General features: G+C 38.2%; 1 protein-coding gene across 1 annotated transcript; it reads right to left on the bottom strand.

The window, feature by feature from the left end:
* Positions 1 to 3,209: 3,209 nt before the first annotated feature.
* On the bottom strand, positions 3,210 to 15,245 carry LOC121943472. The gene is made up of 3 exons (XM_042486989.1): positions 14,370 to 15,245; positions 3,641 to 3,784; positions 3,210 to 3,242 (listed from the first exon to the last, which is right to left on the bottom strand). The coding sequence occupies exons 1-3, from the start codon at positions 15,243 to 15,245 to the stop codon at positions 3,210 to 3,212; spliced, it is 1,053 nt and encodes a 350-aa protein (XP_042342923.1).
* Between the last annotated feature and the right edge of the window lie 1,017 nt (positions 15,246 to 16,262).

The following is a 16,262-nucleotide window of genomic DNA, read 5'->3' as shown; positions in this document are numbered from 1 at the left end:
AGAGGTACGAGAACACCACTTCGACTAACAAACCACACGCAGTACTGTAAGATTGCATTTTTTGGACTTTTGCATTTCATAAAAAAAAAAAAAAACATCCACCGACTTCAAAGCAAATGTAACAAGTAACAAGAGCCTTCATAGGAATGTAGTAGCATAGTAGTGCAATATTTGTCTTTGAGATATATTCAGTTTAATCCATTTTGATTTACAAAGCCCATTATCACAAATTACAATTTGCCTCAGAGGGCTTTACAGCATACGACATCCCTCCGTCCTTAGATCCTCACAGTGACTAAGGAAAAGCTTCCCCCAAACAAACCCTTTAATGGGGAAAAAAAGGTAGAAAGGGATGTAGTGGAGTCAAAGTAATACATTTCCCCGACAAAAAATATGCAATTAAAGTACAAATACTCAAAAACTGTACTTAAGTACAGCAATTAAGTAAATGTACTTTGTTACTGTCTACCACTGCACATAGCCAATGCACTGATGGGAATAAGGAAGGACTCCTTGTAAGGAGGCAGGTTGCAACAACACAGAGTCCTCCCCCCAGCAGACTAGGGTATGGGAACATGTGAAACATACCTTGACATAACTCAAAGTCACTGGACTTTGAGTTTTTTCAAGGTATGTCATCATAACCTTACTTTTCCTAAATCTAATCTCTTAACTTAACTTGCCTGAGAAGGATATCAACATTAGTAGTATAGTGCATATGACAAGTAATATTTTAGAATTGGAAAAATGATTGGAAAGAAATGAGTCACTCATTTAATCATCAAACACCCTAAAACATTTCATCACTGAGCAACATGTGATCTCATTATACTCTGGGTTAAACTGCAGCCAAAATACTCGTCTTTAGCACGTGAAAATTCCCAGCTGTCCTTGAGCCAAGTTTCAAGCTACTATTATTACTGTCATTTTCAAAGGCTAGTTATGGGCTACACAAAAAAGATAGGTAGGTAACACATCTAAGTACGAGTATCATTTCATTTAAATACCCAGAGCTCACAGACAAAATAATCTTCTTTAACTTTTGGAGCTCAGCTGTCTCAACCGAAAACCTTCAGTATTATCATAACACTGCAAAATATAGCAAAAACAAAACTGAATATCACAATGGTGAAAAATGATGATGAAGCTGGAAAGTGTAAGAAAATCTGACCCATGGCTGCAAGTGTCTTATATAAGCAGGTTGTTTGTCATCACCCTGCTGCAGAGCTATCAAGACAACACAAAGCTCGAGCTGAAAGGCTTCGAATTTAAAGCTGCGATGCATTCTGCAAATCTCTTACTTGTCTGTTTCCTATAGGGCTGTCCTTTAGGGCTGTGACATTTATATACTTTGTCCAGCACAAGTGAGTCCCACGATTAAAAAATGCCTAAGCTGACCTTATTCCCTATGCAAAGCACAAATATTTACTGATGTAGAGGGAAGAGCAGCTGGGCAGAGAAGGTGTGTCAGAATTTCAGCTAACCAGAGATGAATTTATGTTAAAAAAAATCCACTTGAGCAACTAAAGTTTTTTTTTTCTTCTGTCAACACTGTGATCATGATATATGGGTCAAATACATCATTGTGTAATGTATGTTTCATAAAGTGCGATTTTATTCGTGAAGGAAATTGATAAGAAAGCTGATGAAATATTTTGTAAGTGAAGAAATCATTCTTTCACTGATGCAGTCATTGTTTTTTACCATCAGTTTCTTAATTTAAAAAAACCCAACACAAAACACCTATACAGCAGTTTTCAGGAGCGTAAACTGTATCGCTCAAATAAGACCGGTCATCAGGTTTCAGCATCAAAAAATTTATTTCATTTGACTTATTTCTTATAAATCAAACAAAATAATAATCCATTGATGAACATTTTAGATTTGTGAAGTGCTATTTTGGGATTGACATAGTGAAAATTTCCCAACTATGGAGAAGAACTTTGAATTAGCTGGGAGAGATACTTTGTGATGCAGGAAATAAACAGGTCATGGCAGTCACCCAAAAAAGCTGAAGCCGGATTTGAAAAACGAAAACATGCAACCATGTGGTGTTAGGAATTTAGAAGCTCTTAGCCTTAAAGAAGAACTGAACAACAGAATTTTACGTAGTTAAGAGTCCATACTACGCACTACGTCTATGATTTCTAATTTCAGAGAAACTATGGACGCCAGCAGGAAGCAGAGAAACGTACCGTTTTCTTGGTTGTTGCTCTTGTCCCCATCGAGACGCTGCGAGGAACAAAGGTCCTGTCCTGGCTCGGACATTCCCCTCCGTCTGGTCTCTGGAGAACTCGACCGTTCAGAGCTTGGTTCAACGTGGTCTTTGAGATAGCACCCCACTGCAACAGCATCACAACAACAATCAAGAGTGGGTCTGTTTCTGTCTGGCCCAACAGACCCAGACAGGATGGTCTCAACGGTGGCCAGGGGAAAAGAAAACAAGAGGCTGAGGTCAACTGCTGGGGAAGTGAAATCTCCACTCTCAATTCAGCTTGACAGAGGCGCACAAAGGAGCCTGTATGTGCGGATCTTCTTTTGAGAGGACAGAGATTATGACCTTGTCAGATATCCCAGTGAAGATGTCTTGTCTTGCCTAGTCGCCTGTCATTAGTTAAAGCAAGTCATAGTGAATGCCTGGGATGGTTATGCAGATGCCTGGGAGGCATGTGAGCCTCTCTCAACCATTCCTAATGGACCAAATCATATAAACTTGCTTCAACACAATAGCGCCTCTGTGCCTTTCATACATATGGACCCCGAAAGAGCACTTTTGTTCCCAAATGCTAACTCCAGTGGGATATTTCATGCAACATGCCACCATGAGAAGAGCCCTTTTTTTATGAACAGAGTCACAACCTCAAAAGCACAATAGCTGTCTGTTCCTGCCGCGCCATTCTGACCCCGCTGAAGCACTGTACACTGCAGTATCACATCTGAGAGCTGCATCATAAAACACAGTCAAGTCAGAGGGACGGTATAAGACAGCCTGACAAAGCTCACAGTGTTGCTGACAGCGTATATCCCCGTATCTCACAAGTCACAGACACATTTACGACTCACAGAAGATCAACATACTGAATCTCTTTTCACATGCTGGCTTTAACGATGACCACTGCTTGTTTTTAGAGAGCTTGTTTGAATCTAAAGCTAATGTGGTACATTTTTTAAAGTCAGCAGGACATTATATTCCAGTGAACACCTGTTGCTTACAGGTCCAAATAATCCATCGGGATTTTTTTCTGCACAGAGCAAAGTAAATTGATTCAGTGAAGTTTACAAGCATGACCAAGTATGCAGCATACGCCTCACAGGAATGTGTACAGTACCAACCATGACGGTACACATACCACAAGGTGCTGAAAGTTCAAGTGATGTTTCATAATGCAGAGTACATGCAGTTAATTCAGAGTATAAAAGGCAAAATGTCCAAGTTGGTGCATACATTTTTTTTCCCCAGAATTCAGGAAATTAAGTGTTGGACGCTCAAATTTTTCTGGCAGAGGACTCTGAAATCCCCCGTTTCACATGTGCCCACTGTTGAAAAAAAACCTACGCTGTTGGACGAAACCCCTAGAGGGTACTGTGTTAACATTCGTAGCAGAAGTCATGATGCCCGGCTGTGTGAACACACTCTCACCTGTTTTTTGCGGGCAGTGCAGGGTGTGTCGGAAGGGGAGGAGTTTGCACTCAGAGCCTCTTCTATGTCTAGATTCAGCTGGTCCAGTTTCCTCATCAGCTGGCTCATTGACTCTGACCAGGGGGACTTCACCTGTGGAGACTCCTGTGGGCAATCGAGAAGCATAGATTTTAGAAAAGAAAAGCTACTCCTGCTTCAAGAGTGCTGAGTCAAAGAATATGCAAATCTGGGGTTTGTTTTATCCCAATTTTCAGGGTTTTGTTTGCATTTTTAAAAAAAATTTGAGCAGTTATTTAACCTTTTCAATCTTTTTTAAATAATGGTTTATGTTTTATGTGTTTATCAACACATAAAACATAAACCATTAACTTTTTTTTAAATTTTATTTTCACCATATTTTCATAGGGTTTTTTTTCTTCCACAAGATCTGTTTTTTGTTCATGCTGTGTCTCATTTTATCTAGATTTTCAGAAGCAGAACAGTGTCCGAGAAACACTGATTTGTAATGTGAAACTGATTTATTCAGCAGTTTTACAGGATTTAATGAACGGGTCCGTTTGTTTTGGACAGGAAGAAACCTCTGCTGATAATATTGCTCTCTCTAAAAAACTCCTGAATAATGAACACTGAAGGAATCCTGACTGAAAGTTCACACTTGGCACATGGGAAGACTAAACAGGTTGCAATCTGTAATCCTCACTGCTAGGTGCCACTAAAACCTACACACTGCTCCTTTAAGACAGAAACATGCCCTTATTTAATCCCATAAACTACACACATACATTTTGCATACACACATTTTCATGTAAGCTACACACAGACCACATATCAGAGTTTCCAGACATTAATTTGAGGTTAACATAAAGCTTCATCAAAATTGCTTGGTGTCTTAATTATACACTTCAGCTAAACTTCATCAAAATCAAAACTTAATTTTTCAATCTGACTTCATACCAACAGTGTATGTAATGGAAATCAGGGGTAAAATCAGGTTCATTAGTTAGTCCAGTGATTTCCTGTCATCCTCTCGAGACTTGTTTAAACATCTGTCAATTTACCACACAGCCCTAAACCCAAAAAGAATTACAGGCAAACCCAAAAAAGCATCTTGTAAATTGCAGACGCTACATCAGTGGACTGCTCCGCTGCCACACATGGAAATGTGATCTCTTCTGCCTTGTCTCGGGGTGAAAGAGCAAAGGACAAGTGATGCAGACATGTGTGCCACACAGAGCATGATGGAATTCCCTGCTCTGGCTTTCACTGCTCCCCAGACACACTGTGTTTATAAATAGACCATCCTCACACAGACAGGAGCTGCGTCTGAGGATCTGGAGGTCCGGCCTCATAAATCAGCAGCATACACCTCAGTCACCAAAGCATAAATTAACATTGTTGTCCTGCAGTGTCCTGGAGAGGGTCACATGCTAAATACTCTTGGACAGCACCACTGTGGACTGTTTTCATGAATCCCAGAATGAAATCCCAGAACCACTAAGGAGTGAATTTTCTAGACAATTTTCTCTAGTGGACCATTCCAAAGTTTCTGACATAGTAATAACATCTATTTCCTAGGACGCCCCTCCTGGAATATGACTGCTACAGGAAGTCTGCAGTGAGCCCAGTAGTGAGGGCCAACTGAGAAATTTGGCCAATAGGAGGAGGCTTAGTTTGACCATAATTTGACTTTTTGGATCAGGAAAGATTCATCTTCAGTTCTTCTAAGAAGTAAAAGAATGGTAACACTTTTGCTTAAGCCCCCTAATTTAGCATTTAGTTTAGTTTAGTTTAGTTTAGTTTAGTATTACATAAACATTTGATAAATGGTTTACACACATACTAAAATATAATGTAGTTCTACACAGCTATAAGGGCATATTTAAGAGTTTATTAATGTACTGCATTTGTAAAAATTCAACCTTAATATCCAGCCTTAAAAAGGCATATTTAATTTTATTAAAACTGTGTTTACCTATATTATCGATCATGACCTTTTTATACACTAGCCAGCAGTTACGGGTGCCCACAGATGGAGTTAGAGTTGTTGATTAATACACAAATAAACAGTCACATCCGCTGACATCTACACTGCAGTGTATTACTAATCATTGAATACATGTTTATATTGGTGGTGTAATGTAATGCAGTAGCAATACGTCATTATAGCACTTGGGTATTTTTGAAAGTTATCTGTAGTTGAAATTTTATATTTCTGCCAACTTTCAGTTTTACTCCACTACATTTTCCAAATAAAATGCACACTTTTACTCCACTTTTTTCCCAGTATTTTAGTTACTTTTTACAAAATAGGGAAGGAAGGGAGGAAGGGACGGACAGACGAATGAATAAATAGGAGGGGAGGACAAAATTGATTTTTTTTCTATTCATCCTTTATTTTTTAAATTAAATTACATTTTTAAAAAGAAACTTGTTTTTGTACAAGTGTATTGTACGCTCAGATTTAAAGTGGTTTATGTTACAAAGAAGTAACTTTCAAAATTCCTACCAGTTGCTTTTTATTTAACAGCATTTACATGTACTTTTACTTTCAATGCTTAAATACATTTAATATCATAAAAATATTTTTGATACTCAAGTACAGTAAATATCATACACTTTAAGTCTTCTACTAAAGTATTAATGTAATAGGTGACTTTAACCTCTACAACATTTTCTAGTAAGAAATCTGTACTTGTCCTCCAGCATGGCTTTCAGGTACTTCAGCCAACACTGGTTTATATACTGGTTATAAATACTTAATACGGACATTAAGGCCAAGTGGTGGCAAAGGCCAACTGTTGCGTCATCTCACACACCCCTGTGTCTCTACCAAAAAGTTGCGTTTGATCACACTGCAAAGACCACAGCCAACTAGAAATACTTCTGCGCCTGCGTAAAAGGAAATAACTCTTCACAGCAGGCGGCTGTAGTCTGGATTTATCATTCCAAAAGGGAAACCAGAAGACCAACAGGATGGATTCAAGACTCTGGTTAGCCAGTTAGCATATTAACAACACAATCCCACGTTGAAAGAACAAATTATACTTACTGTGCACTTTCTAATAACACAAAAAAATTATGTACCACTTCTGCTAAAGAGCTCAATGGCTAAAAAATAATCTTTCCCAAGATAGGATGTTTTTGATTCAGCCCTCTTAACTTTAGCATTTAAATGACTTTTCTCATTTCCAGTAGTTCTCCTGCACTGAGCTGAACTGCCAATCAAGAGTCATATTTCTCACCGATGGGCTCTGTCAACTCCAGGGCTGATTCAACATGCTAAACAGGCAGAAAAACAGCCAACAAAGGCCAACAAGTGCCAACAAGCGCCAACGTTGCTGGACACACTGCAAAAACTAGGGCGACAAATACCCACCGACAGCCCAACATCGGCCAGGTCAACCATTGGCTTGGTCTGTCAACGGCTGTAAAGCCAAGTTTTACCTAAATATCAACTAGCAGACACAATCAGTATCTTTGCACAAAACTAATTTTTGCATAAAAATCTACAATATTTATGATCATCAACAATAACCATCCAGTAAATAAAATTATCAAAATATTCAAAAATTGAACCAGGAAAACCCCAAATCTCTCTTTCTCTGTGCCATCATGCTCAATTGACTAAATCCCTTCAAGCTATATTACATTGCTTGAATTTTTTGGTTGCAAACAGCTGAGAGAATGTGATAAGCTCAACTCCAGGCTTTAAAATGTCTCCTAAGAAAGCAATGGATGACAAAACAAATAGCTAGTGTCTCTTCAATCAGTGGTCCTTCAATGTAGATTGACTCCACCTTAATTTAACAGTGGTTCATACACAGACAGTTAAAATTCCTTCCTTTCAAATTAAAACTAAATAGTGTGACTGGGCCGCGATTACAGTCGGCCACTTCTAAATCGAGTCATTATTCCATTTATAACATGAATCCTGTCAAAGCACAATCATTTCGTTGAAGGGACTCGTCAATAAACATTCTGATGGGAAACCCCCAGAGTGTCTTTGACATGGCGAGTCCTGTTAGATGGGCTTTGATGAACTTTCTGAAACAAGTAGGAGATTGATTTTAGTATTGTCATCGATTTACTGTGGGTTGACTAAAAATTGTAAAGAGAACATGGAGTCCAAATGAGGACGAGGCAGCCCTGTGACCTATTTTGAGAGTGTTTGGAATCAACTTGCCATCTAATTACTAACAGTAGAAGAAATATGATTCAGTTTATGGAATTATGAATTTAATTACGTAGGTCTTGAAATGCGTCAAAATAGGTCATATGTCACAAATTGCCTTTATAGTTGTTTAGATGGAAATCATCTTCAATGAACGAGCCCTTCTGAATAATTATATTACAAATTAAGGCACTTTGAAACTTTTTATGACACATTTGCTCTAAATTGAGAGGAATTAAGCGATCAGACACCAGACGGTCCACTCAACCTGCTGATCTCCCAGTGTCAGCTGACTGACCCAACACTGGGAGAAAGTGCCTTTTTCTACTCAGGAATGACGCAAATCTGGACAATCTCCTGCTGACCTCTAAGGCCTGAGGGGTCACCTGAGGTCACCAAGAGGAAAAAATAAAGCTTCCATTCTCTGCTACGTGTGCCCTCCAAGCATGGTGCTGACCAGAGAATATAAAAGGTTTGACATGGGATCAGTATGTGTAAACATAATCCTCTGTGTCTGCTCAATACATAAAAGGCCTTCATAGACTTTTATACATGTTATATATAGAGAAAGGAATAGTTTCGATGAGGATTTGCTCAGTCTTTCCTCCCCATGTAAGCCTTTTAAAATGATACAAGTTCATGGAAATGAGCACTGATTCCTGGAAAATCCTCCCACACAGTTTTGCAGTTTCTGTTTCCATCTTTGCAAGATATTCTCCAGTGAGTGTCATCGCAGATTAAAGACAAGATACTCCCCTGTTGCTATTTATAGAAACAGAGACCTTCAGTTGTCAGCAGTGTGGACATCTGTTTGATTTTTCCCATACTGTGATTAGAAACATTTCTGCGAATCACAAAAAGACTTAAGTCAAGTCAAGTGAATTTTATTTATGGAGCCCATTATCACAAAACACAGTTTGCCTCAGAGGGCTTTACAGCATACGACATCCCCCTGTCCTCCCGAAAAAGAACCCCTGTAACGGGGGAAAAAAGGAGGAAGAAACCTCAGGAAGAGCGGCAGAGGATGATGAGGGATCCCTCTTTCCAGGACAGGCAGACATGGAATAGATGTTGTAAATAACAATTAGCATGATGCTTTATGGCGAATATTTTTTAACTTACAGTATTTGAATGACTGCTAAGCTGTGGTAAAATGGTGCTGATAAGGTTGGTTTCATACTAATAATTTACAAATTGACCTTTGACCTGAAAAAGGAAAATGTAAGGACGTGGCTGTAGTTCCTCTCTATCATCTGCAGATCAGTGTTGCCAAATCCAAATTAATTAATTACATAGAAATAGAAATAATCCTATTTTATCTTATTTTAATTATTTTTTAATTGGTTTATTTAATTAATCTTTTTTTTTTTTTTATCATTTAATGTTTTACTTTTATTCTACTCTGGCAATGTTTAAGTCTACTACAAGTACTATTAATTCTGTGTTTACCGCAAACACTCTTCAAACAGCATTTGTTCATACTGGGATGGCTTGCTGTTGGTATTTCTGTTTTGTGATTGTTTCTCCTGTTTGTCTGGCTTTAGTTTGGTATTACTTTTTGGCTCTTTTTTGTCATGTTACTAATGCGTGAAACTTTTCTCACTTCTGCTTTGCCTTGTTTGTCAAAGCACTTTGTAAACTCTGTTTTTAAAGGTGCTATATAAATAAAGTTATCATATTATTTATTTATTATTATTATTATTATAATTCCTACAACTAAAAATATGACAGAGACTGACCAAACTGTTCAAAAGTGAGTCTATGGATACCAGTGGGGGACAGTAACTAAGTACATTTACTCAAGTAGGCTACTCTACTTAGGTACAATTTTGAGGAACTTGTACTTTATTTTAGCATTTACATTACTCTTTATATTTCTACTCCTCTACATTTTGGGGACAAATATTTTACGATGCAGGTCACTACTTTATCGGACAGCTTTGGTTATTAGTTATTTTGCAGATTTATGTTGTTAATGCAAAATATAAATCATAATATGTTATTATAGGTTAAGGTACCCAGCAGTACATAAAGTAATTATAATTATTATTAGCTACACCTTTTCCAGCTGAAACATTAAAGTAATGACCCAATAATTATATAATAATCAATAAAGTAATATAATATATACTATTGTGAAATTGGCCAATCTGCATTTAAAGTACTTTTACTTTTGGTACTTTAAATTTATTTTGATGTTGATACTTTTGTACATTCACTAAATTTTGAATATAGGAGTTTTAGTTGTAACAAGGTATTTCTTCATGGTGTTGTTGCTAATTTTACTTAAGTAAAAGGTCTGAGTACTTCTTACATGACTGATGGATAATATGTATTGACTTGAAAATCTGTAATTAAGCTGTTATGATGGCAAACACCAATCCTAAAAGATATCTAACTTCAGTGGTTGTTTGTGTGTGAAAAACACGATTTTAAGACTTCAGATAAAAAGCAAAAAGCTAGACAATACTCTTTAAATCTAAACTATATGTGTGAAAAAATCTTGATATTTCTAAATGACTAAAAATGGATTTTGTATGAAAAAATGAAATAAACAAAGCTGGAGATCTTGCGAGCTGGACTCCTAATTAACCCCTGGAGTCAGACAAACACAAATGCAACATACAGATGCCCCATTCTGGCACATGCTCAAGCCAAATCTGGAACAAATTCACACTGTCTCTTTTCAGTGACAGCCCCACAAGGTGCTATTCAGGAATGTGGGCACTTCTACTTAAAATGAGACAAATTCCAGAGAGGGCTTGACGCTCAAGTGAGACACTACCCTTGATTCATCTCTTCCCCCTCGATCCGGCCCCGGCGATTGTGTGAAGTCCTCACACCATGGCAACTGAGCTGGTATGAGTCAATCCTTTAGATAAATGCATTAATGTTATCTTCTGGGGACAACTAAATGTGAGCTGACTATAACTTTATCAGCGCAAATTGGTCACATTGTGAACGCCAACACAGCGGCTTTGACATGGAAATGAGGAGTTAAGTGTGTGAGCTCTGGGCTCGGTGCCTAGTCCACGCCACCCACAGAGAGTGCCAGAGATCACCATGGAGGTATCCAAATGTAGCGGCGGTCATGCGAAAGGGCAATGGCTACCTGGCTACTAAGAGGAATAAATTACACTCTTAATATCCTACGATGCAAAACACCAACTGAAGACAGCCACAGCTATGTCTGCAGAGGAGAAAGCATAGCTGAAGAAATGTGTATTTTTAGGGGCATTTAGTCACAGTTGAGCTAAATGATGCAAGCAGGGGGGAGTCATGACATGACACTGAGTGGAAACACTATGCATACAGTGCCCTCAATTGGTTAATGTTAACAACTGCATCTATGTGCTATTCCACTAACTTTTCCTCCCACTTGAATATTTTTACAAAATGTAACACAGATGGATGTTTACAATGTATTAACAACTATACTAAAACATCAAGTAAAATCATTATTTTTCTCTCTCAGACTTTGGACTGGCAGAAACAAATGCATGCATAGATGATGAATATAAGTGTTTATGCTGTCATTATTTTGTCTTTTCATATATTTCATTTTATTTTTGAACAATGTGGAGCAGCTCAAGTGTAATTTTTATACAAATGAGACTCCTATTGTGATTTTTTCTATTTATGATGAATTTTGATATTTTGTGCTTTTGTCTTTATTTGTCTTTGCATTTAGCATTTGATGTCTCAACTTAAATGTTTGTATTTAACATTCCTCTTTTCTTTGTATAAAAAAAAACTTTATACAAAGAACAAAGTTTTCATTTGATGTCTTTCTTTAACCTTACTGTCGTGGCAATTTCAGTTCCATTAAAGGGACAGTCCACCCTAAAATGAAAAATACATATTTTTCCTATTACCTGTAGTGATTTTTATCAGTCAAGATTGTTTTGGTGATTTTCAGATGACATGGCATTCAGTTTGTGGTGCTCAAAATGCCAAAAAAAAGAAAAAATGTATATCTTTGAAAAACTCAAAAGCAATATCCTTTTCATCATGACCCTGTTACTCAAGATAATCCACAGACCTTGCTTTGAGCAGATTGAAGGAGGAACTATTTTCTTTCTACTGAACTACACTTGCCAAACATATCACAGTGCAGAAAGGAGCATGCATCCACTGCCTGCTCACCTAACATCACTGAACTAGTTAACATTTACAGCTCAGCTGAGGAGGACCTCAAAATCTTTACATCTCATACTGTAGCGAGCTTCTTGTCCATGAGTAGGTGCACGCTTGCCTCTGTACTGTGATACGGTTGGTAAGTGTAGTGTGATAGAGAAAATAGTTCACACATGAAACCGCTCACAAGGTCTATAGATTATCTTGAGTAACTGGGTCATGATTTATGAGTTTTTCAAATGTATTTCTTGGCGTTCTGAGCAACACAAGCTGAGTGCCATCTAGTTACATCATATTCAAGATAAGGCAGACATCTCTATGGCTGATATTTCTAATACTCTGCAACTTGCATTAAAACAGATCACTACATGTAGGAGGAAAAAAATATGTATTTTTGATTTTGTAGTGAACTGTCCCTTTATGGCCTTGTATGCAATAATTTGCAGAATTTGTTTGGCTTTGTGATTGGATAATCTATCGTGTGTTCGTGGTATGACAAAAACAGCTTGGTTTCACTTCTATTTTTCTGTGAAATCAATGCCCTTTTTACTCCCCGCCAGTTACATGAAATTGAAGACACGAATCCCATAACATGGCTCATCATATGATAACAGCTCTTGTGGTGTGACGGCATGAGAAGCACTGACCTGCTGTCCTTTGATAACATTAACAACAGGCTCCTTGGATTCCCTGCATTCTTCCACTCTCCTCCAAAACAACTCATTCAGAGCAGAGCGTTATTGTGCACATAAAGCTGGCATTACCTCGACATCCATCCTGACACACAGACTGTTTACATGTCCGCTATTATCTGCAGACTGTTTAGAAAAGGATGACAGTTATGTGTCATTGGATATGTTCCCTCTGGCTGTAACGGAAAACATATGTAACAGATTTGAACATATTTATGAAAGTTCTTATGAGGCTTTAAAGGGGCAATAAAAACCAGGGGCAAAGGGGTTACAAACAAGGTCAGGGTAGAGGTTGTGTGAAAAAGAGATTCAATGTGCCCTGACTTGTTAAAGATGTGAGCTGTTCAGTAATGGAAGGTTGAGTTCAATGCTAATACGACCTGCTATACGCTTTGTCAAAACACTGCTGAGGGAGTGGAGAGAAAGTAAAAGCTGTTTGCATTCCTTCTGGCTCTGTGTTTCACCAGTACAAATGTGAAGACAGCGTACTCCTAAACACTTACAGCAACTCTGCATTATCTCACAGCGTGATGATGTCAGCTTCTGGGAGCTGGCAAATATGGATTCACTGTGGTCTTTTTCTCGAACTGACCAAATAACGCTGATTAATGCCATTACAAGTGCATTTTCCTAAAGTGATTAATTATCCACTTATCTGGGGGTTATTTACAACTTCATTGGAATTGTCTTTGTCTCTACAGTTATAGCATCTAAAAAGTTTTCCTTTTTTTCTGTTAATCCTTACATGTCAAATACAATTAGTGTATTTTGCAGATAAATTTGCTATTACACACAAAGGGTTCTATGGCGGAGTTTTTTGGTATTTCACATGTGAAATGAATGACATCACGATGTGGAAATTTCACATGCTTTTTGTAATTTCATGCAAAACATTTTGCATGTAATAATTTGACATGAGATATTTGAACATTTCACATGTCTATATTTGTAATGGATTCCAAAACGTTCCTTTTAAATTTTTTTGACATAAAGGTCCAGTTTTCAGGATTTAGGTGGAGATATTGGCAGAAAGTTAATATTACATAATAAGTATGTTATATTTAGTGTACAATCACTTGCTATAAAATATGCTATATTTTATATATATATATATATATATATATATATATATATATATATATATATATACAGGGAGCGGGTCCTTGTCTATAGAGATTGCGACAAGCTAGAACAGACCAACCAGACACTGGCCCCACATAGGGCCATATACGTTTTCACATCAGCCTTGTAGTGCAATGTTAGAAAAAACACTATAAAACACTTTAAATCACCAAGTCTATTTGTTTTGGAGAGGAAGCGTTAAATTTGGCTCTTAGTAAAATCCTCCTGAGCAATTCATACAGTTACCATCAAAAGTTTCAGCTGCTTGCAATCTGCAATTCTCACCACTAGATGCCCCTAAATCTAATCTAATCTAATTCTTACACACTGATCTTTTAGATGCCCCATCAATGTGCTCTGTACTATTTTATGCATATTTATTTTGTCGTCTATCTGACTTCTACACATACAGTGTTAATTTTCTGCGGACCAATAAGTGCTGTACCTGTCAAACAAAAACTGATAAAATAAAACTAAATAAATTCCAGTCCATGCCACCAAATATTTTTTACTAATTTCTAGCTACATTAGTTAATATGTAATTAATACTATAATGCACGGGCAATTATGCGTAAAAGTGGATGATTTGAAATCAATAACAGCATACCTCCTTACTGCTGATTTCACCCTCTGCTTCACAACCACAGTTTCTGGCCGTGTGATTGATTTCTGCTCGGGCACTCACAGTGCCTCTCCTCTTCATTTTGTCTTTGCTCCTTTGTCTGTTTTTGGCAAGACACTCTTTGCTCTGAGGCAGCTCTGGGAACACATCGTCATCATCATCATCACCATCATCATCCCCCTCTTCATCCTCCAGTGAAGACTCTCCATCGTCAGAACTCTCGTTGACAAAAGCGCAACCACTGGTTTCGGAGGGACAGGTGTAGTGTGAGAAGGTGATGGAGCTTGGTTTGTGCTTCACAATGCGCGGGAGATCTATGGCTCTCGGGCTGGAATCAGGAACAGTTTGAGTATGCATGAAGTCCAGATTGAGGATGGGGGACAGGTCCTCTGGAGGTATACAGGCATGTCCATTTAAGATTGGCCTCTTAAAGTCTACAGTCAGACTAAGACGGTTCTGAACCACCTGGTCTGACTGAACAGAAAGTGAACAGCAGTTGCCATTTGATCCACATGTTGTGGACACAGTACCTGCTTCAGGAAGCTGAGCTGAGCCAAGTGGACTTGTGTCAAGGGGTGCTTCGCCAGGAATGACTGAGTGTTCAGGTTCCTTTAAGCACACAGCTTCCACAACTTCAATGTTGTTATGACAGACACAAACAAAATTCTTTTGCTTTTCCTTATCTAGCTCAAACAGCGAGCTTTGGGTTCCATGGAGACAATCGTCCCCTCTGTGGGAGGTGTTAGCTGACAGAGCAGAACTCTCCGAGGTCGACCCCTGCGCTGTGAAGGCTAATTTTTGTAATCCTGAACCTGTCCAAGTCTGATGTGTCTCCGAAAGCCCCACAGCTGGAATCTCCATTGTTGTTTATCTACAGTAATTCATATCATAAATCCACAGGTACTTGTGTTTGATGTATTGGATGGCCATTTTTATCCAAACCACACAGCAGCTGATCCTAAAAAAAAAAAAAAAAAAAAAAAAAAAAAAAACAGAAATGAAAAAAACATGAATGGCATGTGAAACATCTGACAAGCACAGAAACATAAAGACTATTCCAAAGAGTAAAAAATGCACAACAAGACAGACTACACATACTTCTCAAACTGTTTCCGTACGTCTGTGTGTCCTGTAACTGTCAAAGTCTCACAACCAGAGTTTAAAGCTTCTACATCCAGTTCCGATTACGTGCCATCCAGCGAGAAGCTTGCTGTGAAATTCAGCACCTGGCTCAGGCTGGGCTGTTCAAGTCTGGATCTGTTTCACACACGATCGTGGTGACATCACTGCACAGAGGAATCCGACTGCTCTTCCCCAGTCAGTGATTTACTACACGCTACACCATTCATCAGAGCAGAAGATGTCCCTGATCAACTGTGGTTAACATCCCGCTCACCCCGTCATTAAGACCTTCTTTAAAAACACACCTCGGACAGGTCCGAGACATTCCGAGTGTACACAGAAAAGTAAACAATTGTATTATTGTGCTGCGACAGATGATGATAATCATTGTGTTCAACCTCTATGACTTTCCTCAGAGGACATTTTCAAACAGTGCAACTGAACCAGGAAACTTCAAAAATACACAGAACCTACACACAACCTTCTAACTCCAATCAACATGTTCTTTTCTTCCCGTCATGTCAAACAACAGATTGTTTAGCTGGAAGTCTAAGTCAGTCTTACATTATATAAATTTACACGCGTGTTTTTGCTGTTACTGTGAGAAAGCTGCAGTTGGCAGTGCCTTTATCATGGCCTTGAGATGCGCAAACACACACACACACACACACACACACACACACACACACACACACACACACAAAAGCATACACAAAAACACACTTTAGGACAGAAGCAGATAAAGCAACCTCAAGG

This window comes from Plectropomus leopardus, chromosome 5 (genome assembly GCF_008729295.1).
Source record: "Plectropomus leopardus isolate mb chromosome 5, YSFRI_Pleo_2.0, whole genome shotgun sequence".
In the NCBI taxonomy this organism is placed as follows: Eukaryota; Metazoa; Chordata; class Actinopteri; order Perciformes; family Serranidae; genus Plectropomus; species Plectropomus leopardus.
This window is presented reverse-complemented; position numbering and strand designations above follow the sequence as displayed.

Coding starts and splice junctions, on each gene's coding strand:
- LOC121943472 (XM_042486989.1), bottom strand. CDS start 15,245: ATGGAGATTCCAGCTGTGGGGCTTTCGGAGACACATCAGACTTGGACA. Junction 3,785..14,369: donor GTGAAATCAGCAGTAAGGAG/GTATGCTGTTAT, acceptor GATTGCCCACAG/GAGTCTCCACAGGTGAAGTC. Junction 3,243..3,640: donor GCACTGCCCGCAAAAAACAG/GTGAGAGTGTGT, acceptor TGCTCTGTGCAG/AAAAAAATCCCGATGGATTA.